The sequence below is a fragment of the Mya arenaria genome, chromosome 4, assembly GCF_026914265.1.
Source record: "Mya arenaria isolate MELC-2E11 chromosome 4, ASM2691426v1".
Taxonomy (NCBI): Eukaryota; Metazoa; Mollusca; class Bivalvia; order Myida; family Myidae; genus Mya; species Mya arenaria.
The window spans coordinates 74,458,209-74,485,722 of record NC_069125.1 but is presented as its reverse complement, the minus strand read 5'-3'; the positions used below and the strand labels follow the sequence as shown (position 1 = coordinate 74,485,722).

The following is a 27,514-nucleotide window of genomic DNA, read 5'->3' as shown; positions in this document are numbered from 1 at the left end:
CCCCTTCCACCAGCTCCGCCGCCTCTGCCATATAAAACAATAAGTATGGGGCGGTTTGTTAACCTCTAGGTTATATGATACATATACACTTATCTATGCCTAATGGTTGTAAAATGTAATAGTTGGTTCATCTATTTTAATGCATCTACTTCCTGACTTGTTGAAAATATACACAATGAGCTCGAAGCTTGAGTTATGCATAACTTCAATCACGAGAGTTATGCTCATGAATAATAACTACCTAAACGCTGACGGTCGGTTGTTCACGACAGGTGATCTTTTGCAAATCGCCCAACAGTAGACCTATCAACTGAATCGATGGAAACAGAAGATGGTGCACGAGTGATTAAAGGTACATGAACCTGACAAACACCAGTTAATTCAAACTGTATCTATTTTACATTGATTGTGAAGAAAATTATCATTGACTTATGCTTAGTCACTCTCGTTGGCGCGATTGTGCGGTTCTTGTTAAATGGCCGGAAACCGGAGTGCCAGAGAAAACTCCACTTGTCCCGCTTGGTGACCGCCTAACAAACTCACGAGCAACAAGTCCGGTAATCAATCCGGACTCCGTCTGGTCCTTATTCAAAGAATTAAGTTAGTTATCTTTTAATAACAGATGTTTATTTCATGTTGGTGTTATTATCTTAATTAAAATATTTGCTTGGGCTCATGCCGCAACCAATTTAAGTGAAGTAATTTCATTTATAAACTGATTACTAATTAAGGTCCTCTACGGCCACAAAAATATTAGTTCATTTTGCTATAAAACAAAATATCCCGCTATCTAAAGATGTATGGAACACTATTCCAGTCATTATTATTATTATTATAATTATTATTATTATTATTATTATTATTATTATTATTATTATTATTATTATTATTATTATTAATATCATTATGATTATGATGATGATCATGATGATCATGATGATGATCTTGATGATAAGGTGCTGCTGATGATGATGATGTGCAAGTGTATTTAAGGTGAGTTTTGATAATAAGTATATATGTTGAATAAAATGTGTTCAACCAATAAGCAGTTCAGATATATTTTTCTATAAAAAGTGTTCTGTAACCTCTTTAACAAACCGTACAATCAAGCGAACCATACTTGACAAGTACTGACAAACATGGCGTCGCGTAGCCATGTGGATAGCAAAGCTAACGCTGAAGTGGCTGAACGCCGGTTAAGACCCATATATGGTAGAATTTTAAATCATTGCAAAAACATCAATGAATAAATAACCCATCGCTAAATATCTTTGTTTTGCTTGGTGAACTTGATCTCAGTAATCGCTAATCTTACTGTGCAGCCACAGATATTTCGACTTTTGCCGAAGTTTTAGTTGTTTCATTCAGAACCCAGCAAAGCTCTGCCCCTGGCTAGCGTTAAATAGTTGCCTATGGCTGTGACCTCTGCTGGGTCTATATCGTAGCTAATCGGCCATCTCCGGCAAGCTCAGGAAAGACTACAACAGCATCATTGCAAGTTCTTAATAATTTCTGTATTGGTTCGATTTTCATAGAAATAGCTCAGCCCAGTCCGAGCCAGGCAGGATTTACTGGGCATTTATCTAAATTCATTTTTTTAATTTTGTCTTTATAGTATTGATTTTTTTCTAACATTCAAACTTGAAAATATATAACATTTCATATGTTTGTAATGGGACTTTAAGTGACTGATGTACATTGTTTATATTAAATAACATGAACGCTTACAATCAGTGGACTGCATTATTTTCTTCTGTATTATTTTAGATTGCTTGGACAATGGCAACAACAAAAAAGCACTTCAGGAAGCAGACAAAGTGTTGAAAAAGCAAAAGGATTTTCTTTGTGCAAAGGTAATGCTCTTGAATTTACTCATCACTTTTTCAAACAATTAATTCTTGGTATTATCATAGCCTTTGGCTTTGTAAAGTCATTGACATTGTTATGCAAAAACAAACCCTGGCAATAATAAATCAAGAATGAAAATTGATACACATCATGTGTATCGTCATGATGCGTGAGTGTAGCAAAAGCCACAACTCTTGCTTTAATCAATGCTGCATTATACCATTTATTTGACTGGAAAAAGCCCCTGAAAATAAATCAAGCTCCATGGCACTTATGCACCAGTAAATTGTAACCACGGCCCGCCCAGGTCCGGGGGTCTACCGGGGATAGCCGTGGAAATGGGCCGTGTTTTTACCTTTAAGGTGGCCCCGCAGTGCAGGGTGAATGCGGTGGTTTTGTCTTCGCTTTAAATATAGCGGGGAATGGGCCTTACCTAGGGACCCTGGGGTGCGGGGACATTTGGCGGGGATTTTACCATCTGTTCATTCCCGCAGGGAGGGGAATTTAGCCGGAGTTTGCTGGACCGAAAGTCAAAGTCCCCGCTACTCCCCGGACCGGGGGGGGGGGGGGCGTGGTTACAATTGACTGGTGCATAAGATGCCAGCTGTATCACACAGTATGTGTATAAACATGTCTCATGTCTTATTTGCATGAAGCAGAATAACAGAATTACTTTCTGATAGTCTGTAGTTTTATTTTGTAATTAAAAAAATAATGTTTTACAAACCATGGACAAGTTACTTTACAAAACAAAGAAGTAGTAAGACTGAACATGAAAACTGTACTTATACTGTGTACAGCGACTATGTATCTTTTAAGGGTATCTGTACATTTTAACATATGAAGTTGATTACAAGGATAGAACGTATAATATTTCATTTGGATCTTAAATTCCACCAAGGCTCAACAATTTATTTCCCATAAACATTAATGATTTCACAGTAGTAGGTTCTTAGAAGTCATTTACAAATCCTACTTTATCCATTAAAAACATGTTATTTATTTATACAAAATGTCAAAACAACATGTTTGGCTGTAGGTTACATATTTTCAACCTGATTTTCTTGAATACTGGTCCAGTAGTTGGTAGACGGTAAATAGGAGTTTTGGTGTTTCAAGGTATTGATGTAACTGTTTGAATAATTAATAGTAATATAGATGTTTGGTGTGGTCAGGTGTTGAAGTCTCTGTCATTGCTGCGCCTGGGTCGCCATGACGAGAGCACAGGGCTCTTACATGAAGTACACCAGCAGCACCCGACAGATGAGGCAACGCTGCAAGCCATGGCCATCTGCTACAGGGAAATACATAAACGTATGATGATTCCTTTTGTGAAATTACTTTAAATCATGGTTTCGTAAAAACTCCCACACTTGTAAGTTTTTGTTGTTCATATATTGATTTGGGACTCCAAAGGAAAGAGTTAATTGATGAAGTTGAAAATTTTGAGTATAATTTCCTTGAAGAAGCAGTATTTTGACATTATTTATATATTCTACATTTTAGTCTTCTGGTTTTGAAACCATGAGTCAGCTCGACTCACAATCATTAAAAAATATGAGTTTGGGCCCAATTCTGGATGTATTGGAACTTAATAACGGTAGTTAAAATTAATGAAATACTTTAATAGCAGTCGGTCTGAAAGGGATTTTATTGTTCAAAGTTATTTAGTTCAGCAATTGGGAAAAAATGCTTCATCAGTATCCTGTCCTCAATCATGAATGGTACTAAAATCAAATTATGAAAGCAGCATAATCCTCTTTGATTGAGAGAGTAAAAAAAAAAGATGTAAAAAAGATTTAAACAGTTAACAAAACGTTATTGAAAGCCATTAAGCATTAGCTGTAAACACTGTTGTCACATTAGTTTTGAAATTAAAATGACTTAACTAATAGCTCCTACACAATACTTTGGAAATACATGTAGCTGTAACTTTCTATCAAAGTATGAAAGTATTAAATTGCAATACCACTGACCAGGCTGCACTTTTTGTCAAACTCATTGATATAATGCTGATATTTCTACACATGGCCATCTTTGTATATATATGCATGATACGATTTAGAACAAGTGTATTATGTGCACCTGAAAGATTTGTTGTAGTTTCCGTTGGCTATATCTGTATGTTTGATTGCTGTTACAGTTGATCTGATAGCAGACATGTATGAGAATGCTAACAAGAGCAAACCCGGCAATGAGGAGACTCTGACAGCGCTGTTCATGGCCTATGTCCGTCTCGGAGACTACAAGAAACAACAGCAAACTGCCATGGCTCTCCACAAACTGAAACCACAAAAAAACCCATACTACTTCTGGGCTGTCATGAGTATAGTTATGCAGGTACACATGCATGGTTGCACTCATTTCACCCTTTTCTCACATTTTAATGGGTCTCAATTATTAATCATTGTTACATTGTTTTGAATAAGTGACTTGTTTATATGGTATGAACCAACAGTTTCTTTGGGGGGTGTATCCAGTGCTTGCAACCCTTTGAATCAGTTGGAGGGAACTTTCATGGTGAAAGTTTGCTTGTAATCAGAAAAAATATTTTTATGCTTAATATAGCGTTTACTATAAGTTATGTCTACTATACATGTCTGAAAATGGAAGATTTGGCAAGGAGAAGTTTTTTTTTCTTTTTTTGAAAATTCTATGTTGTTGTAGTGAATTTTTCATCAAGGACATTGATTTTAAGTATCGTTTGATTCTTAAATGTCAGCATATTAAATATCTTTTAACAAAAGAGTATTAAATAACAGCAGAGCTGAATGTAATACTCGTGCCCTATCCTGATCCTATCAAAATAAGATTCACCCCCTGCAGTTAACAAATTATTAATACTGGTAGGACATGTATTAAGGCCATTATGATTGTTTCAAATGTTTAGCTGTCTTTGTTCTTTTCTTCATGTAAGTTTAACAAGTACACTTTTTCTACCCCCCCAAAAACACAAATTTTGAGATGTGAGAAACAAAACTATTTTGTTTTAAAGCCATGAAATGAATGAAGATGCATAAATTTGGGTTTAAAAAACATAATTTTCCTCCCTAACCCTCCCCATTGGCCCCTGCGTGGGTCAAGGTGCTTGCCTTTTTCAATATTCTTACCTGCCATTTTCAAATCTTTGCTGGAGCATGGAGCATTTGACTATATTTAATGATTCCTTTGGGAAGGGGTCTCTTCATTGCGCTACATCTCACATTAAATACTGGACCCAACATTGCATTTTACTTTAGTTCTGTAGAATTATATCTAGCAAGAATATTTATTAATGTGTATAATCATGTATGCTTGTCAGTTAGATAGTTGGTCATTTGATTGGTTTTGTCCAGATTAAAACTCATGAAAGGGTCAGGTTATTTAAATAAATTTTAGTAACACATGTTTAAAACATTTAAATGTTTAGTTCATCTTTGGTTACATATCACTATTTTTGTGATTGTTTTCCAGGCCCACAGTTCCCCTCACGACCTTGCCCAGAAGATGTTCCTGCCGTTAGCTGAGAGGATGACAAAGAAGTTTGTGGAAGATGACAAGATTGAGGCTGAAGCAGGTGGGTTACTTAAAGACCAATCACATTGCATGGTTAACATTCTGCACAAAATTCTGTTCTTGTAAGTTTTGTGATGTTTCTTATGTATTTTCATCCGACACCTGTGAAGTAAACAGAGAAGGCAAGTTCATATATATATATTTTACATTATAGTTATTGAAATGTTCTTCACGTCCCTTTATGATAAGTTGTGGATGTTTCACTGCTGTTTATTCCTGGTGCCGTCGACTCCGTATCTCCTTCACTTTTCACTGCAATATTGTTTCACAGACTGATGCTGTGTTATAGTTTCTCTGATACAAGTTTGCCATTAGAGCCCCGTAAAAAAATGTGGTGCCATATACTTACCAGATTTATGCTTTTTAAAGTTCCTCACAGTAACAATACGGTACACTCTTTTATGACCAGTTATGAAACTATTTAATGTCTAGATATTGCCATATTTATGGCACTGTTGTACGGTATACCTGTTCTTAGAAGTTATAACAATTTTTATAGTTTTGTTGATATTAAACTGCAAACTGTTTAGATATTAAGGTCAAACTTTCTTTGCTTGCTCACAATATTAATACGCCCTTTTGTGATAATTATGTAATTAATGCTTAACTATTATCACATTTATGGCTCTATAAACTTCAAACTCTTTTGAGAAGTAATATAAGTTATTCTTAAATATTGTCACATTTATGGCCCATGGTATACTTAGAATTTATGACATAATCACATTTGTTGTGGTTTTGTTAGTAACCAATAACTAAAAAACCTTCAAGATATTAAATATAACTTTCCATACTTGCTGATAACAAGTCAATAGGCCAAGGATGTCATGCCATACTTTACTTTTCAATAATAAAATGCTTAGTACAGCAGTTCCCAATTATTTAGTAGCATGCCATCAAATTGCATACTCTTTTAGATATGCTTTCATTCATGGCCCTTTATCACTCCTGTGATGGCTCTAGTTATGTTTTCTTATACATACCCCGGTAAAAGTTTTGAAATCAGTAGAGGGTGTTCAGAGTACCAGTATAATGGATTATACCTAGCTGTGAAACTGTGTTGTAGAGGTTCAGATGTACCTGATCATCCTTGAATTGCTGGGTCGCTGGCAGGAGGCTGTCAATGTGCTTAACTCACCAATTGCAGGTAATTATAAACCTTAACTATTGTGGATCATTTAATAACTGCTTGGAATTTTTGTTTCAACATTATAGAAAATAATTATCCTCGTTTGTATAATGAATTGTTTCATTCTGGAATTAAAATTTGATGTCCATAATATTGATATGATTTACCATAAAACCTTGCAAGTGTGTTGTGATATAATGGTGTTGTGTTACCTGTAGATCGGTTGGTGAGTGAGCTGAATGTGAAGGAGATCAAGGAGGCAGAGCTATACACACACATGGAGGACTGGACCCGCACCAACCAGGCCTACAGGAAGCTCATCAGCAAGGAGTACGCAGCACACTAACATTATTTAGGCCTAAAAAAATTTGTTTGGTTAGGGTTACATCCTTTTCAAAAAAAGGTAGGGTAGGTAGGCTTTTTATTTTTTTTGTTATTAGGCTTTATATAAGAATGTTATTTTCATCATTGGAGAATGGTGTTAAAGTTATCTTCTGTATAAGCATTTAAGGTTTTAAACTACATATTGAAAAGCAATAAAAATAAAAAAAGTTTTTTTTTTTTTAGTTTTTCATTTTTTTTTCAAACTGACAATAAAAACGGTAGGGTCGGCGCCTATTCAGAAGGTAGGGTCGGGTAACCCGAACCAAATGTATTTTTTTTTAGGCCTTAGATTTTAGTCACTTCAATATGTTTAAAATAACCAGACTGTCATTTTGCAGTTTCATAATTTAAGGCCACACCAAATTAATGTTTAGTTCCTCGGATTTTTGCCAAAAAAAATTGAAGCGAGCGAGCGAAAAAAAAGAAAGAAAAGTTTTTGTCTGTTTTCATAAAAACCGAAGCGAGCGTAAAGCGAAAAATATATTTTTCCTTATCTTCAATATAAATAAGAAAGATTGTTCAAAATAATTGCCCTTAAAACTATTTTAATGCCATCTTGAACTGAACCTCTAATGGACATTGGGAAAATGTCGGAATACATACTATTTATTCATCCGTGTTTAGTACAAACATTATATGGATAAATCTAGGGATGGAAGCGAATATCCGAGTATCCGGATATCACGCAAGTATTCGGATACCAAAATGGGTATTCGAATATTCGTTAAGAATTAAAATTTCAATGAAATAGCTTAGCAGAGACATAGCAATTGTTATAAAAAATTTCAGATGAAGTATTTCAGGTGATTAACAGTGTCTGTCGCGAAGCGTGTATGTGTCACAAATCGTCTGCTTATTGGGTGTTTGCACAAGGCGTGATATTGTGTCCTTGTGCAGCACCATGTAAAGTTCTATGACCTTGTTTACAATGACAAGTGTTGTTTTATGATCTCAGATGTGCTTAATTGACACTAATTGGCACTAGTTGATATTAAACGGATTGATCATTAATCTGTAGGAATTGAACGTCCAATCACAAGATAAGGGTCGTGCAATCAAAGCTATTAATGACCAATCGTATTTTTGATGAATATGCATGAAGAAATTATTGCTATCTGAACAATAAATACAAATTTGTTTATCTTTTCACTTTTCAAATTTCCATCATTTTGCATCTTGTAATTTATTTTTCATACGATATGTAAACATGTTTAGTTTATTGATAAATAAAAAAAGTACACGCATGTAAATAAAGAAAAATCAGATCGTCTTTTTGTCTTCTTATCTTTTCCGCAATTATATCCTTCATTACAAAACACCGCAGAAATTGTAGGTATTGCATTAAATCAAACAATGTAATGAAATAAAATTACAATCGACTATCAAATAATCAAAGCGTCATTTAACATGAAACCTGCTGATAAATAACAAACTCGAAAGCATGTGGCAGTAACCAAGCAACCACCTCGGCCGAAGTGACTATCAAATTCGCGAGGTGTTTATGTGGTATTCATCATGAGTTTTATGACATGAAATGAGTTGTTTAGCTTTGATTATAACATTATAAATTATTAGGAATGAGAAAGAATGAATGAAAAAGTGAAATTGCCATATGACGAATTATAAATTAAGTGGACAATTATGTCAAATAACAGAAGGTGGGTGACATATAATAGGAAATTTACTTATTATTAAAACAATTCGATATGAGTATCCGGATAGTATTCGAATACTTGATACGAATATCCGGATACCGATTTGGTATCCGGTTTCCATCCCTAGATAAATCTAATTTCTTATAAAATTAAAACATACTTTAATATGACGATCATTCATAATAATAAATAACCCTGCTTTTAGTAAAAAGTTTGAAACGACTTATATAAATCTACCTGAATCAGTTTAACATCATATGCAACTGTATTTAGACATAACTAAGGATTGATTTTGGATTTGTAAAAAATGATCACTTACACAGGCATCATCAAACATCAGACTCCATACAACATAGGCTAAATTTTGTTTTTATTATCACAGGAAATACAATGACATGTGCTTATTAAAACAAAAAGAACAAGGGTATTTTTCAGAGTACTTTTTTTGGTTATTTATATGTTTTTATGCACCAGCCAATTGTATATGCCCCACCCCAAGTCCGGAATAGCGGGGGCTTTGACTTCCAGTCTCTCAAAACCCGGGTAAAATACCTGACCTGCTGGGACAGACTGCTGATAAAATCCCGCCAAATGGCCCCATTACCCCGAATACCTATGTGAGGCCCATTCCCGACTATTTTCAATATGAAGACAAAACCACATTCACTAGGCACTGCGGGGCCACCGGAAAGGTAAAAACACAGCCCATTGCCTCTGCTGTTCCCGGTATACCCCTGGAACAATGGAACAAGGGCGAGGGGTGGGCGGGGCAGTGGTTACAATTGACAAGTGCATTACAATCCCGGATTATGCTGCAAATAAAAACAAAATATAAGGTGATAAACTTAGTCTTACTTATGTTGAGGTATATCGAGACCAGTGTTTATATCGCTATTTGTGAAAAGATATTTGTTTAAAACTGTTGTTTTGTCAGAATTTGATAAAAAATGAGCTTGATACATCAATTTGGACCAAACAATGACTCAAGTTCCAGTTAAGTTGACCTGTCCGATTTCCATTCAAAACGAGTCACTAATTACGCAATATAATCGCTACCAGTCTCAGATACACATGCTTTATTGCATAATGATTGCTTTAAATAATGATCCTTTAGTGCATGAGACGATCAACAATGACTTCAAGCATGCTCAAAACATATTTATTGTCAAAACTGAGATTTTATTTCCAAACTTTGAGCCACTTTGTTTATACCGGAAGCCGCCATTTTGATTGAATTTATTGAAACCCATGCTAAACCAATCGATATACAGTATAAAAACATTACGCATCGGTAACTTCCCTTTACAAAAACACAAAAACTAGCGTAGAAAAATTATACTTGATTATTTTTAGCCTTTTAATAAATTATTACCTGAAAAAAATCTGCTTGGCGATCAAAATGGAGCTGCGGGCGCACAAAAAAAATAAAAATATTTTTTTTACATTTTCAAAATAATAGGAGTGGTAAATCCGCGGAACAAAATATCAATTCGGTGTGGCCTAAAGGTGCAGTTTGTAAAAAACCCACAAAAAACAGTTTGAATGCATATTTTTCTTATTTTGTTTTCTGTGTTAACTATAGAGAAACATAAAATAAAAACAGCTTTTCAATTTTGCTTTTCATTTTTTAGAAGAAAAATGTTTCATATTTTCCTTTTTCCTTTTCATTATCAATAATAAAAAATGAAAGAAAAAATGATTGTATCTAAATAAGGACGTTTTAGTTTGTATCAGTTATAAAACTTACATGGATTTTTCAGTGTTGACAATGTAGGCTGGTGGAAAGAATATATCTGCTCAATGGTTCAACTCTCTGCCACAAACACTGAGACCAGGTAAACTATAGTTTTTGTAACTGATGTTGATAAATATAACATTTTACTGAACTATGGAGCAATTTACGCATGTAAGTATTTGTTTCCATTTTGATCAGAAACAGGATAAGTAAGATGAATATATAGATTTAATGTCTAAAAGTTTGGAAGGAGCACAGTTGACACTTCTGAATGCCCAATCTAAACATGTACAGTCATGCATGTTGTTTCATAACTGCTGTGTGAACCATGCAAAACAGTATAACACTCCAATAGGCATTAGTTGTTATATATTTCAGTGGTAATGATGTGGATAACACAGCAGAAAAGGCTCTGGAGTTCATAGTTGAGTGTCGGGAGGTGCCGCGGAGTCGAGGGCCGTACCTCGCTCACCTTGAACTCATCCTGCAGTGTCAGCAGCACTCAGACAAACCATGCAGGCAGTACGGTATGTAGGCTTATTTGGTTATCTGCTTGTCATTAAATGTGTTTACAAAAACATTAAGAAAATGTTAAATGTTCAGGTGTTGACAAATTGCAAAGTGACATTGAATGTGTAAAATTACTGTGGGAAGGAAATGAACAGTTTGCTTGACTCCCATGGAGTTTTATTTGACCTAAACTCTCCTATTACATGGCAAAAAATAGCACTTGCATTTAAATTACTTGATCTTTCTGATTGTATTGTGGAAAAAACATCATTAAAAGTAAAGATGGAATAAAATGACAAGTTGTGTCTTTGTTTTTAGTTAAACGAAAGCATGTATTTCAGTTACAGCATTTGCAGAAGAGAAAAAAACAAAAGCATTTTGATCGAAAATTTGTGAAGATTCTAGTTTTTGTAATCTGGTTATCTCCCTTCAACCTTAAAAAAGTTGAAAAAGTTTCAAACAGTTTGTCAAAGGCAAACTCTTAAAATATCATCATTTATTTAGCAGTGAAATACTCTCAGTTTCACTTTAAACATTCACACATATAGAAAAACCTAGCACGACTACATGAACTTATTCTGAAACACTTTCATAATTTTGGATAATAAGATTGAACATAATTATAAATATGTTATCAGTTATGAGTTTTTGTTGATATCATTTAACTGTCTAGTGTGTCACTGACTGTGTATATTCTACCTGCAGGCGACCCTGTGGAGCTGTTGAACAGCTACTACGACATGTTTGGGGACAAGTACTGCTGCTTCAGCGACGTCCGCGCGTACCTAGAGATACTCATGCCACAGGAACAAACCAAGGTATGTGAGGCTGAACATTCATTCTCAACACACTCATGATAGACAGAGCCTTCCCCGGGCTGATATAGAGCTAGGGTATTAGGGCACTAAAAATCTGAAATCTGGGTCACCACAGAACTTAAATTCCAAAGTGAGTTTAAACTGATGTCCCTGGGTGCTTGTATATTTGTCTTTAAAGCTGCACTCTCACAGATTGACATTTTGACAACTTTTTTATATTTTGTCTTGGAACGAGCCAATTTTTGCAAAATCCATGGAAACCAGTTAAATAAGACTGCTGACAAAAGATTAGATAGCCGACCTAAACTGTCCTATTACGTTGGCGTCACACCTTGGTTAATGTTTTGCATGTAAGCACCTTTAAGTCATTATCTCAGTAAATACATTAGTTATTGCATTGAAACTTTGGATATGTATTCCCAACGATCTTACATACTAAATTAATGAAGTTAGATAGCAATTATTTGAATATAATGCAAATAATAGGCCTTTATTATTCGACTTAGAAATTCTGGTTAAGGTTTTGCGTGTAAGCACACATAGGTTAATATCTCAGCAACTACATGAGGTATTGCATTGATACTTGATACAATGGTACTCAACCATCCAACCTACTAAATTAACCAAGTTAGATAACTCTAGTTTGCATTTAATGCAAATGATTGCCCTTTATTATTAGAGTTAGAAATTCTGGTTAAGGTTTTGGGTGTAAGCACACAGGTTAATATCTCAGCAACTACTTGAGGTATTGCATTGAGACTTTATACAATGGTAGTCAACCATCCAACCTACTTAATTAACCAAGTAAGATAACTCTAGTTTGCATTTAATGTCATGTATCATATATATCATGTATTGCATTGAAACATTAGATATGTATTCCCAGATAACACTTTTTTGGAATATAATGCAAATTATGGGCCTTTATTATTTGACTTAGAAATTCTGGTTAAGGTTTTGCATGTAAGCACGCATTTGTTAATATCTCAGCAATTACTTGATGGATTGCATTGAGACTTTATACAATGGTACTCAACCATCCAATCTACTTAAATAACCAAGTAAGATAACTCCAGTTTGCATTAAATTAAAATAATGGCCCCTTTTTTATTCGACATAGAAATTCTGGTTAAGGTTTTGCATGTAACCACTTTTAAGTCAATACCTCAGCGAATACATCATGTATTGCATTGAAACAGATAACTTTATCTTTTTTATAATATATAATTTTTGCCCCTTTATTATGCGACTTAGAAATTCTGGTGAAGTCTTGCATGTTAGCACACATAGGATAATATCTCATCAACTATTTGATGTATTGCATTGAGACTTTATACAATGGTATTCAACCACCCAACTTAATTGAATAACCAAGTTAGATAACTGTATTTTGCAAATAATGGCCCTTTATTATTAGACTTAGAAATTCTCGTTAAAATTTTGCATGGAACCACATTTATGTTAATATCTCAACACACCATGTATTGCATTGAAATCTAATCTAACAGTGATCCATGCATATTTCGCCAAAACTTTTCAATCCTTACATTAAAAAGCGGCGGAATAGTCGAGCGCGCTGTCTCTTTGACAGCTCTTGTTTATATTTCAGATCAAAAATTGATGTTTCATGCATTTTTCTTAAACCATTCAGGCCATAAAACATCAATTTTCGAACGGAAATATGAAAATCTACGATGTGATTTTTTGTCAGCAATCTTATATCATTGATTTGCAGATATTGATGCAAAAATTTGCTCTTTCAAAGACGAGAAACAAAAAAGTTGTAAAAATGGTAAATCAGTGAGAGTGTAGCAAAGTACCTCCCATATCGTGTTTTATTCCACATTGAAAATTAAGTATATGGCAAGTGCCATATCTTATGTTAATATTTATATAGTTGTATTAAACTATTATAACACCCACATCAACCTTATGGTCGCTCAGCTGGGCTAGAACTGTCTGACTAATGATAGAAGTAGTCGAAACAAGGGATGCACAGTTTTGGGCAATTGAAGTGGTGATAATGTTGAGGGACGCACAATTTTTGGTGATGGGAACAGTAACGTATGTCCATGGGCGCAAAATATTTAGCAACAGGAATGGTAGAATTTATTATTTGCAGTTGGGTGGGTAACATCATCAATGGGCACACAAATTTTAGCAATGGTAGCAGTAACGAAGACCACAGGCACACACATTTTGGCAATGGTAGCAGTAACGAAGACCACAGGCACACACATTTTGGCAATGGCAGCAGTAACGAAGACCACAGGCACACACATTTTGGCAATGGTAGCAGTAACGAAGACCACAGGCACACACATTTTGGCAATGGTAGCAGTAACGAAGACCACAGGCACACACATTTTGGCAATGGCAGCAGTCACAAAGACCACAGGCACACACATTTTGGCAATGGCAGCAGTCACAAAGACCACAGGCACACACATTTTGGCAATGGCAGCAGTCACAAAGACCACAGGCACACACATTTTGGCAATGGCAGCAGTCACAAAATCCACAGGCACACACATTTTGGCAATGGCAGCAGTCACAAAGACCACAGGCACACACATTTTGGCAATGGTAACAGTCACAAAGACCACAGGCACACACATTTTGGCAATGGTAACAGTCACAAAGACCACAGGCACACACATTTTGGCAATGGCAGCAGTCACAAAATCCACAGGCACACACATTTTGGCAATGGCAGGAGTCACAAAGACCACAGGCACACACATTTTGGCCATGGTAACAGTCACAAAGACCACAGGCACACACATTTTGGCAATGGCAGCAGTCACAAAGACCACAGGCACACCAATTTTGGCAATGGCAGAAGTCCCAAAGACCACAGGCACACACATTTTGGCCATGGTAACAGTCACAAAGACCACAGGCACACACATTTTGGCAATGGCAGCAGTCACAAAGACCACAGGCACACCAATTTTGGCAATGGTAGGAGTCACAAAGACCACAGGCACACAAATTTTGGCAACCTTAGCAGTTACTTAGTCAGTGGTTAGTCAATTTTTAGTGATGTTGGGCAGTTGCCAACACCATGAGCGTACCATTTTTATTGATGGGAGTGGTAGCAAATTCAATGGGCACAAGCAATGTTATTATGATGGTCAATGGGAGAAGTGGTAGTGGTGCTATAAAGTGTAGCTGTGAGCAAAGAGGGAAGTTCATTGAAAACATGGGTGGCAAATGATTTTATCATAAATAACATTATTATGGTTTTACTGAAAAAGAACTTGAAAGTAAAAATTATATTCTTGAAATAAATCACATTTTGATGTGTTTAGATAGTGTCATAACATTCCATTTTATGATTTACATATTTTCAAAAGCTAAATGGTCAGATCCCAGATGGGGGGGGGGGGGGGGCACAAACAAAAGGCTCCCAACCCCAACATTGTTTACGTCTGAATATGCAATTATGTATTTTAAATTCTTAAATTAAGTTCAACATGTTTGTCAAGAAAAGTGTTCGGAATATGTCATGATAATAAGTCTTTTTCTGTCAAACAGGGTCTGTCCTTATTGTTGTAAATGTATTTGATATAAAAAAAAATCATCCCTTAGTCACAGGCAAAACACACAACTTTTAAGGGCATAATTTTATGCAATTTCATTCATGTCAATTTAAAGCTGTAAAAGCTTTTTAAAAGAATTGTAATTTAAGTGATCTTAAAATCTAGAAATGTAGTTAGAAACTAAATACACACTTGCGAAATAAACTAAACAAAATTTACATACGAATTAAGTTAGATAGTTAAATATTAGTTGAAAGATACCAATATACACATAACACAATGGAATGAAGGTGTTAATAGCTCAACAAGTCTTACTTTATTTCGTGTAGTGAAATCCACTTTTGAAATGTCATGGAACCTGAACATTGTTGACAATGTTAAACACAGACATGCGTTAAGCAAATTAAGATTATCCTCTCACAGGCTTAAAATAGAAGAAGGCCGTTATAGGAACATTCCCGACATGAAAGGAGATGTGACGTATGTTCATTGAATGACATTGAAGATGAATATCATTTTGTACTGATATGTGATAGATATAAACACTTAAGAGATCATTATATACCTATTTATTATCGAACACGATCTAGTATGTTAAAATTTATTAATCTTCTTAACTCTAAGAAGAAGTCGTTGTTACACAAACAGGCTATATTTACTATTAAGGCAAATCAGATCAGAGACAATATAATTAATATTACAGCCTAACTTAAACCGGATGTTATTGCTCTCTTCTTGTTGTTTCTTTTTGTTTGTATTCATGTTAATGTATATATCCTGTTGTGCATGCTATGATGATTGTTTTGATGATCATAAGCTGTATATGCTTGTATCTAAATAAATGTTCTGTTCTGTTCTGTTCTGTTATTTGACTGGTATACAGAAAAAAGTGTAAATGACTTACACTTTTTTCTGTATACCAGTCAAATAACAGAACAGAACATATGTGTCAATGCAGTTATAAATCAGGCATTGTGCATAGACTCGTTATTGACCTATGTAAATGCTGTAGTGTTTGTTGTTTTGATACAGACTTTTTTGTTCGCATTTCAGTTAATAGAAATTCTACAAAGGAAAAACCAGTACACCAATACCGATGGATCTTTAGTCTACGTAGAAAATGTGAGTCCATCTTCTGTTAGAATACAGTTTCAAGTAGTTCTTTGCCAGTTATCTCAAGTGTTACAAATGATTTCCAAACAGTTGTTTAGAATTGTTCAGTCTGAATGTTTTGTTAAAGTAAGTTATTTCATTTTTAGGTAAAACAAATGCAGCGACATATAACATCTCTACAATTATGTCGATGTTTAGGATGTCATGAGAACTTAACCAAAGAAGGAAAACTTTCATTTGCACATGAACTTGTACAAAGACATAACCATGGTATTCAGTTTGGTAAGTTTATCTTCACAGTACCCTGTCTGATGAGTCTTGATTCAAATAAACCTCTCTCTACTTGTCCAAGCATTACAGCCAGGTGTTGTTTTTTATCTAATACAGAAGGTGTTGTTTAATGGTCCCTTTCCCTTGGGAAATAATTATATATTTTCCCTAAAAATCAAAAATTCCTTCATCGAAAAGCGCATTGCCATAATTATTTATTCTGTGCAGTGATCTCCCTTGATATGCAGAGAAGATTTTTGAACTGCAAAGAGAAGTTGTCGCTTTTCTGAGTTTCTTTTTTATGACATCTTTTTATATCAAGCATGCAGTGCCTTGCAAATTACTAATCAACAACAAATATAGTTCCACAACTGGAGGCATTTCAACATCGCATCATCATTGCGCCTCTTTTTTTTTAAAAAATGCCTCAAAATTTTCCCTTGCTCAAAGGCCCTTGCTAGATTCAGAAAATAAAACCTAAAAGCTGACTCTCAGCCTCGGATTTTCTGTTTGTTAGGTATGGAAATGGGTCACTGATCAATGAGTATAGGGCCACAATCCCCCCAACACATACACACAGATGAACAAAATCCCCCATCTTTAATATTGTTTGTATATACAAATGTTGTAAAATATAATACTATGAAACATTATACTTGAAAAAATAAAAACAAAAACTGTTATTACTTGGGATATTTAAAAGTTACTTTGGCTGGGGTAAAGAAGTTGATTAACTCATGTGGGGGGTGGGGGAGTAAGAATTGCACATCTATGCAAACATTGGAGGGGGTGATTTTGTCCATCTGCCTAGCAATCAGGAAAATCAACAACCTGTTTTGACATATAGCCATGTATTTATTGTTTTAGATCATTACTTCAGTAAGTTCCTTAACTACTTCCAAGGCCTTACTTGGTTGCAAAAGTGATTAAGTCTGTATGTTGGATTTTTACCAGCTAGCAAGGGTGTATTTAGATAGAAATTGATGTGTAGGGGGTAATTCAGGCTTAAGTGGAATATATTTATTCTAGAATGCCCTTAGGATTGGTTCTGGCAAATTTAAGACAACAAAGATATTTTGTGAAATAATGTGGAGGCCCAAGTCTCCTGCACCTACGTGTATCTTCACCTGTGGCTGGAGTTTTTCCTACATATTCGAAAAATCAACTTAAGTATTATCTGGCAAAAAATGAAATGCACTTTATGGTTAAACTTGTAAGACCCTACTTGATAAGTGTGTCTGTTTTCAGGTGAAGACCTACTGACTACTGACCTGCAGTACTGTGATAATTATTTGTTGTTAGCTGTAGCCCTCATGATAGAAGTATGGCAAACTGATGGTAAGTAGTGATAGTTATGTGTATGTCAACTGTCTTCATCAAGTTCTTAGTGTGCTGTTCTCTTCATAAAGAATTCATGTTCTATTCAAATACGCTGTTTGTTTAAAACAGGTTTCGAATTTAGACTCGCATACCCGCAAAATGCGAGCGACATTTGCAAATTGCGAGTGACTTTTATTCAAGCTTGCAAAATTCTGCAAGTGGCTTTTTCGAGACCACACAATGTTAAAAGGAAAGAAGAATAAACATGAACATAACTACGCTACGTAGTCGAGTGTAAACAGCCTATAAGTGGCATGTTTACACTACTAGTATAAAGAAGACAGTACCGAGTCACGCTCTAGTAAGTTTTCAAAAACAGAACAAATACGGAAAAGGCCAAGTTTTATCTTGAATCTTTCCGGGATGCGCCGAGGCGTGCATAATACATAGTGAATACAAATGATGAAATCACCTAGCTCAATCATTGGCTAAATTTAGCGCTTTCGCGCACTATCAGGGCTCTCGCGAGGGGGCGACTAGGGCGAAGCGGTCGCCTTAAATTCCCAGACTTCGCCCATTTATATCATCAAAGCGACATTGACTTCGCCGACAATTTTATCACATTTTTAATCTGTCAATCAGCGAGTATTTGGCCACTGTCCTATTATTAGTCAAAACTTCGCAATTAGCCATTCATAAAATTTGGTAATCTCCTAATCCGATAATTGGGCCGTGTCATTCAATTACCAAAACATTGCGAGTAGGCGGAGCTATTGAATCAGAATGTACATTGAGAAGACCCTGATCAAAGTAAGTTAAAATATGACAGAAAAGGCGACATAATTATGAAAAATCTTGTTAAGCATTAATCAAGTTAAAAAATAATTGATATATGTATTAAACAAACAAAGCAAGACATTTTAAACATTGTTGCTTTTGAACCAGACGATCATAGCCATCGGCAAGGTGGCGCTTAGAAAATCAATATCATGACCTGTTAACAAATATTTGATTGGTTTTAGTGAAATGTTCATGATAAAAAATGTTTGGTAATCACAAAAATATTTTTTTTGCGTTGTGTAGAGTTAACTTACAGTAGTTTTCTCCTGTTTACGATGTCAAAAAAAATCAGCGAGATCGCCATTTTGTCAGAACAATTTTCCGAGTTAATTTTTCAACCTCCCATTATGTATTGGTAAATTTTTCATCAAGGCCGGTGATTTAAATGTCATTTGGTTCTTAAATGTTAGCACATTGAAAATTATTTAGCCAGAGACAACTAAATAACAGCATAGCTGAATGTGACATTCGTACCCTATCCCGAACGTACCATTATAAGATTCGCCCCCATGCACTTAATATATTTTGACAGTTCATTTTGATTGTTTCAAATGCTTAGTTGTCTTGGTTTTTGTTTCATTCTTGATGCTATTTGGAGATAAACATTGAAAAATACACTTTTGCTGAGCCAAATATGATACATTATTTTATGGACATTTCATAAAGCTAAAGCAATCAATTTGAATGTGAATATAAACTGAGGTGGTATGGCATAGTTTTTGTATCAGGTGTTAGGCGAAAAGTATCACTTCTCCCTAAAGTCTCCCCACTTCTCCCTAATTTGACTGAAGGGAGAAGTCCCTTCTCCCAAAATATTTAGCCTAGTGAGAGCCCTGAGTATATGTAAACCCCATCAACCTTTGAATATATTTCCGCCCAACTGTCAAAGTGAATAGACCGTCGATCGATATATTTCATGGTCCAAAGCATCCACGCTACATTTACTGTTGCTTTTATTGTTTTAAATTTATAATGTTATTGTTTTTAAAATGTTATTGTTTTTAATACTTATAGACTTAATGAAATCTGTAGCGTGCTTGCCAAATGGGTATTACCCGATGGTGAGGGTAAATATACAAAGTGAACAAAGTCAAATTATTGGACAGCTTTGTTATCAAAACGCGGCCAGCATCTGATGTGACTTTCCCAACCCCCAAAAAGAATAAGCCATCTTAAAGTTCTAGTAGTCGAGTCACTCAAGATTGATGTGTAAATTTCTACTGTAATTAGACAATATTATAAGGGAATAAAGCAAATACCGGTAATAAAATTGCAAGTTGATTTTTCATTTTGCGAGTTGCTTCAAGAAGCACTCGCGAAATTTTGCAAGTCAAATTTTCATAAGATGATGTGTTGTACACAAGCATGAGAACATTAGTGAACAAGTAGATCTTGTTCTGACCCATTCCAAAAACAAATTGAAAAATAAAACGGTTATGTTAGACAATGACTGTGTTAGATTTTAGTGAAAGAGCCAATGTGATTTGTAAAACATAATCTTGTAGAAATATGTATTCCTACACAGCCTGATATTTGCGTTATAATCAGTTTCTCAAACACTTGATTTGACTTGAGAAACACTGCATGAGATTTAAACTCTGGTATAATTGCTTAAGATATAAATTTCCCTGGCTAATTCATCTTTAAACTTTTTTTTATCGCAACAATTGAAGTCTTATATTGTTAACATACATGAAGTTACTATTTAAGTAACATATTGCCGATCCGTGAAGTATAAATTGAAAACAGCTTTTTTTTATTTTATTGAAGTCTTATTCATTTTTTCCCATTTGAAAGAAGAAATGTTGTAAATCGCAGTGCCAACTGTTACATAGTATTGCGTCATAGCAACACATGTTTTCTGTTGGATACATGCTCTCCAGCATTCAGACATCTTCCTATTTTTGGTTTAATCAATATTTATTACATAATAGTATAAACCAGATTGCACTGTTAAAATCAAATGTTTTCAAAAGGTCTATTTTTTCCTTCTTCCTGTTAAAAATTATCATTCCTAAAATTTATAGAGTAGTTTTTGTCTTAATTTTTCAAAATTTTATTCATGGATTTCCTCGCCAGTATAAAGCTGTGATGCACAGATCAACTCAAGAGGTAAATGGTCAATAAAGTTTTGAAAATAAATCTATAAATCTTACTGCACTGCATATATTAGTTATTGAAACATTGCTGACCTGAGATGGCCCGATGGCTATTAACTTTCAACAAGTTGAAACTTGCGTTAGTGCCTAGATTCATCAAAGGTTGGATAAAATAGGTAGAAGACATTCAAAAAAGGGTTATTAACAATGCCTAGACCTGTGGTCATGAAACTTATCATGGAGGCTGACCAGTAGATGACCCCTATTGATTTAAAGGGTTATAGATCAAGGGTCAAGGTCACATTGACCTTGAATGCTAAAAAGTTGTCAGAGTGATAACTGGACAATGTCTGCACCTATAGCCTTCAAACTTGACCTGGAGGTTGGGCCTGGCCTATTGATTGTAGGGGTCATCAGGTCAAGGTTACAGTGACCATGAACACAGACTTGACAATTCCTGGGCCTATGGTCATCCAACTTGACATGAAGGTTGGACCTGACCAGTAAATGACCCTATTGATTTAAGGGGTCATCAGGCCAAAGGTCATGATCACAGCGTTTGACAAACATCTCATGTTGTTTATTGATTACCTGATTCAGTATTTCTATTAACTATTTATTTGCTTTGTACCATTGTTATTTCAATATATTTATTACTACATGTGCTTTACTATTTAATAACCTTTGCCATGTTTACAAATCAATAAAATTCATCAAAACAAATATGACGGATGCTGATTTTGACATTTTTTTACCTTGCCCAATATATAATATTAGTGATATTAAGTTTTTTGTTGTTGATTTTTTTTTTTTTGCCTGTGTCTTATATACAATAACATCCTATACACAATAATTTATGGTAAGTTTAGTGATTTGTTCAGGTGCCAAAAAGTGGAGGCAGTGAAAATTGGTTGTGCTTGAATACAATGTACATTAAGAATGGCAGAACAGTGCTTAATTTTTGTTTATTTCATGTCCAAAAATTGCATGGAATAAGAGAATAAGACCATCTCATTATTTGCTTTTGGCTTTCTAAATGTAGATCCCTTTTGGTTACAGGTGAGCAGGGTATTGTATGGCAGATGATAGTGCTGCTGGAGCTAGGGCTAAAGGCGAGCCCCTCCAGCTCACAGATGAAACTGGTCCTCATCAGGCTCTATTGCTCCATGGGTAAGTGCTTACTTCTGTGTGGTTTTGTCATTACTGCTTAATCTTTTAGTCCTACTACTCCGGTGGGTAGTCATTCTGCTCTGGTGGTTAGTCCTTACTGCTATGTGGATACTGCTCTGTGGCTTACAATCATTTTGATTAAACAGTACACATTGATTATGACAAGTGGAAATGCAGTGAACAATAGCCTCGGAGCCTCTTCAAATTAATAGTTTGCCATTCTTGTGTCGAGGCCGCATTAAGAGGGTATTTTTCCCTCCTGTGACAGCTCTAGTTTAAAAATAAAGTGCTCTACTTTTGATCTGAGAAGATAAAAATTCACTCCTAGAATTTTGCAAGCTTAGGCAAAAGTCATTGCAAGCTTAGGCAAAAGTCATCGAAATATTTAAGTTTCACTCACAGTTTGCGAGCATTAGAGTTCAAATTCAAACCCTGTAGTTTCTCCTGGTCCATGGGTTAGTATCCACTGCTCCATTGGCTAGTTCCTTGCATTATAGATAAGTTCGTTGGTAAGTCAGGTGTGCATAAAGGTCATTCTCTCAGGCTTTGTTGGTAGGGCTTCAGTGCTATGGCCAATGTTTTCAGCACAAATATACAAATATAGGGTTGTTTGTATAACTAAGTGACACCATCATTTTTGGTGTTGTAAATACTTTCTATTCAAACAGATAAACTGTTAGATTTTGAGTATCCAATCCGAAAGAGAATATATTTGATTATATCTTATGCATAGGTTATATCTTTTCAAGGAGCATTTGGTCCATGTCCAGCCCTGTATGACGGTATGGAGATCAAACACATCATGAATGACACGTTGGGCTATATCGTGTCAAGCCACGTTGGCCGGTTGGGACATTTTATGGCCGCCTGTGCCATGTATGGAACTATGCTCCGGTTCTTCACTGTCAATCACAAAGAGGTACATTTTCTAGAATACTTCTGTTTGTTGTAAAACTGACAGTCTAGTGGAAATTGCTTTACATTTTGCAAAAGCCATTGTCTATGGAGAGTTCAATGAGCTTTATACATTATTTCTTATCCTGAGAAGTGTTTTCATTTTTATGCCCCCGAAGGTGGGCATATTAAAATCGCACCGTCCGTCCGTCTGTCCGTCCGTCCGTCCGTCCGTCCGGCTCTGTAACTTTCCCTTGTATGGACAGATTTTAAAATAACTTGCCACATGTGTTCCACATACCAAGATGACGTGTGGCGTGCAAGACTCGTGTCCCTACCTCAAAGGTCAAGGTCACACTTAGTGTTTATTCACAATGGAGTGCTGCATATAAGGACATAGAGTATAGGTTGTCGTGTCCGGGCTGTATCTTTCTCTTGTATGGACAGATTTTAAAATAACTTGCCATATGGGTACCACATACCAAGACGACGTGTCGCGTGCAAGACCAGTGTCCCTACCTCAAAGGTCAAGGTCACACTTAGTGTTTATTCACCATAGAGTGCTGCATATAAGGACATAGAGTATAGGTTGTCGTGTCCGTGCTGTAACTTTCCCTTGTATGGACAGATTTCAAAATAACTTGCCAAATGTGTTCCACATACCAAGACGACGTGTCGCATGCAAAACCCGTGTCCCTACCTCAAAGGTCAAGGTCACACTTAGTGCTTGTTCACAATGGAGTGCTGCATATAAGGACATAGAGTATAGGTTGTCGTGTCCGGGCTGTAACTTTCCCTTGTATGGACAGATTTTAAAATAACTTGCCAAATGTGTTCCACATACCAAGACGATGTGTCGTGTGCAAAACCCGTGTCCCTACCTCAAAGGTCAAGGTCACACTTAGTGTTTATTCACAATGGAGTGCTGCATATAAGGACATAGAGTATAGGTTGTCGTGTCCGGGCTGTTACTTTCTCTTGTATGGACAGATTTTAAAATAACTTGCCACATGTGTTCCATATACCAAGATGACGTGTCGCGTGCAAAACCCTTGTCCCTACCTCAAAGGTCAAGGTCACACTTAGTGTTTATTCACAATGGAGTGCTGCATATGAGGACATAGAGCATAGGTTGTTGTGTCCGGGCTGTAACTTTCTCTTGTATGGACAGATTTTAAAATAACTTGCCACATGTGTTCCACATACCAAGACGACGTGTTGGGTGCAAGACCCGTGTCCCTACCTCAAAGGTCAAGGTCACACATAGTGTTTATTCACAATGGAGTGCTGCATATAAGGACATAGAGTATAGGTTGTCGTGTCCGGGCTGTAACTTTCCCTTGTATGGACAGATTTTAAAATAACTTGCCACATGTGTTCCACATACGAAGACGACGTGTCGCGTGCAAGACCCGTGTCCCTACCTCGAAGGTCAAGGTCAAGGTTTATTCACAATGGAGTGCTGCATACAAGGACATAGAGTATAGGTTGTCGTGTCCGGGCTGTAACTTTCCCTTGTATGGACAGATTTTAAAATAACTTGCTACATGTGTTCCACATACGAAGACGACGTGTCCTGTGCAAGACCCATGTCCCTACCTCTAAGGTGAAAGATACACTAAGTGTTTATTCACAAGGGAATTCTGAATATAAGGACATAACAGTGTAGGTTGTCAAGTATGGGTGGTATTTTTTTATGTACAGAGGAAATTTAAAATAACTTGCCATATGTATTTGACACATAAAGGCAAGATCAACTTTTCATGTACTGACCTTGTTCGTAGGTCAATGTCACATTCGGGGGCATTCGTCACATACTGTGACAGCTCTTGTTATTTATTTTTTTTTTTTTTCAGACTGCAGAGTACTTAATAGCATCATACAAATATGGGTCTTTTACTAAGGTATGTAAATCAGGAGATATACATTTTGGAATAAAGATACTTCTAGATTGAAGTCACAGGACAGAATATGTTTTGGTTTGTCATCTAGTGTTAATTGACATCAGTACTGTAGGACGGTTAAATTTTGCAGAAGTTTTTTTGCAAAATCAAAAAGGTTTCGATAAAAAATGTAGCAAAAAAAGTATTTGCCATACCGGAAATAAGAATTTCATATGAATTTTTTTTCTAATTTCTGTGTAGATCAATGAGTTTGTGAGGTTCAGGGACCGCCTGCAGAACTCACTGCAGTATGCAAGCGCAACCGCTGAGAGGATGCTGCTGGACATGATCCTGGACACAAACAGGTATTTACACAGATTATCCATGAAACCCTTGTATCGCAGTGTAATCCTTAAATTTAATGGATGGACTTGGTTTGAAATAATTCATAAGTAAAAGATTTTTTTTATTTATTATCCCCCGCCTTGAAAAGGCGAGGGAATATAGTAATGGTAGGCGCGATTCCGTGTGTGTGCGTCCGTCCGGCCCACATTCATTTCTTTGCATCTCCTCTTACATTTCTCATAAGATTTCTGCCAAACTTTCACAGATTGATGATCATGAAGTGAAGCAGCGCATATTGTTGGGCTTTCCCGATTCAACCATTTTTGAAAGAGTTATTGCCCTTTGCTTACTTTATATTTAAAATTGGTTTCTTCGCAACTCCTCTTACGTTTTTCATGCGATTTCTACCAAACTTTCACAGATTGATGAACTTAAAGTGAAGCAGCGCATATTGTCGGGCTTTCCTGATTTGACCATTTTTCAAAGAGTTATTGCCCTTTGCTTATTTTACATATAAAATTGGTTTCTTCGCAATTCCTTTTACGTTTTTCATGCGATTACTACCAGACTTTCACAGATTGATTATCATAAAGTGAAGCAGCGCATATTGTCGGGCTTTCCCGAATCGACTATTTTTAAAAGAGTTATTGCCCTTTGCTTATTTTACATTTAAAATTGGTTTCTTCGCAACTGCTCTTACGTTTTTCATGCGATTTCTACCAAACTTTCACAGATTGATAATCATAAAGTGAAGCAGTGCATATTGTCGGGCTTTCTTGATTTGACCATTTTTGAAAGAGTTATTGCCCTTTGCTTATTTTACATTTAAAATTGGTTTCTTCGCAACTGCTCTTACGTTTTTCATGCGATTTCTACCAAACTTTCACAGATTGATGATCATAAAGTGAAGCAGCGTGTATTGTCGGGCTTTCCTGATTTGATCATTTTTGAAAGAGTTATTGCCCTTTGCTTATTTTACATATAAAATTGGTTTCTTCGCAACTCCTTTTACGTTTTCTATGTGATTTCTACCAAACTTTCACAGATTGATTATCATAAAGTGAAACAGCGCATATTGTCGGGCTTTCCTGATTCGACTATTTTTGAAAGAGTTATTGCCCTTTGCTTATTTTACATTTAAAATTGGTTTCTTCGCAACTGCTCTTACGTTTTTCATGCGATTTCTATTGCCCTTTGCTTATTTTACATTTAAAATTGGTTTCTTCGCAACTGCTGTTACGTTTTTCATGCGATTTCTACCAAACTTTCACAGATTGATTATCATAAAATGAAAAAGCGCATATTGTCGGGCTTTCCCGATTCGACTATTTTTGAAAGAGTTATTGCCCTTTGCTTATTTTACATTTAAAATTGGTTTCTTCGCAACTGCTCTTGCGCTTTTCATGCGATTTCTACCAAACTTTCACAGATTGATGATCATAAAGTGAACCAGTGCATATTGTCGGGTTTTCCTGATTTGACCATTTTTGAAAGAGTAATTGCCCTTTGCTTATTTTACATTTAAAATTGATTTCTTCGCAACTGCTCTTACGTTTTTCATTCGATTTCTACCAACCTTTCACAGATTGATGATCATACAGTGAAGCAGCGTATATTGTCGGGCTTTCCTGATTCAACAATTTTTGAAAGAGTTATTGCCCTTTGCTTATTTTACATTTAAAATTGGTTTCTTCGCAACTCCATTTACGTTGATGACTATAAAGTGATATAGCGCATATTGTCAGGCTTTTGCAATTTGACCGTTTTTGAAAGAGTTATTGCCCTTTCTTAATTTTACGCATTTCTTATGTTCCTCAGAAACTACCCTTACCATTGATTGGCTTTCGTTACAAAAAAATGCCCCATGAGGCGGGGGATATAGCTGTCTGTGACCGCTCTTGTTTAGTGTAAGATTGCAACTCATCAAGTGAGTACTTTGATCCATGTTTTCTGTCACCACTCACACACACACCAGCTTATGTACTAAACTGCTCAAACATTTCGATTGAAAGGTCAATCGGTTTTCAAAGATGTGAGAGTGCATTCTGATTCAGTGCAGTATGCTAAAAAGGCTGAATAATCTGTTACTCTATGAGTCTGGTCCTATAAGCAACTTGCCAAATTGTTTGACACCTCAGTCAAATTTAGGAGCATGTGTTGTCAACTAGAGTCGTGATTTTATTCAGTCTGATATTTAATGCTTTAAACTGGTTTAAAATGAAAAAAAATGTTATCCAAAGTTACAAACCTTCGCCTACATTGAGCAAATAATTATGCACATTACTACAGTTGACATTGAAGGGAAAAAATCCTGTTTATTTGAAAATGTTTTTTTTAAAATGGCATTTTTGCCCGTTATCAACCATGTTATTTTGTAACCCATATTTCTATCGTGTATTCA

The 27,514-nt window shown here is 35.7% G+C and overlaps 1 protein-coding gene across 1 annotated transcript in view; it reads left to right on the top strand.

The window, feature by feature from the left end:
* The first annotated feature begins 1,130 nt into the window (after positions 1-1,130).
* Positions 1,131-27,514, top strand: part of LOC128232297 (N-alpha-acetyltransferase 25, NatB auxiliary subunit-like) — a 46,267-nt gene continuing 19,883 nt past the window's right edge. Inside the window, exons 1-17 of the mRNA XM_052945776.1 lie at positions 1,131-1,212; positions 1,768-1,853; positions 3,024-3,162; positions 3,992-4,188; positions 5,302-5,404; positions 6,470-6,550; positions 6,751-6,862; positions 10,332-10,406; positions 10,685-10,833; positions 11,522-11,634; positions 16,233-16,301; positions 16,439-16,574; positions 17,811-17,900; positions 21,881-21,991; positions 22,741-22,910; positions 24,742-24,789; positions 25,030-25,133. Coding sequence (XP_052801736.1) covers positions 1,140-1,212; positions 1,768-1,853; positions 3,024-3,162; positions 3,992-4,188; positions 5,302-5,404; positions 6,470-6,550; positions 6,751-6,862; positions 10,332-10,406; positions 10,685-10,833; positions 11,522-11,634; positions 16,233-16,301; positions 16,439-16,574; positions 17,811-17,900; positions 21,881-21,991; positions 22,741-22,910; positions 24,742-24,789; positions 25,030-25,133 — 1,856 coding nt within the window. The 5' untranslated portion in view covers positions 1,131-1,139. The remainder of the gene's footprint in view (positions 1,213-1,767; positions 1,854-3,023; positions 3,163-3,991; positions 4,189-5,301; positions 5,405-6,469; positions 6,551-6,750; positions 6,863-10,331; positions 10,407-10,684; positions 10,834-11,521; positions 11,635-16,232; positions 16,302-16,438; positions 16,575-17,810; positions 17,901-21,880; positions 21,992-22,740; positions 22,911-24,741; positions 24,790-25,029; positions 25,134-27,514) is intronic.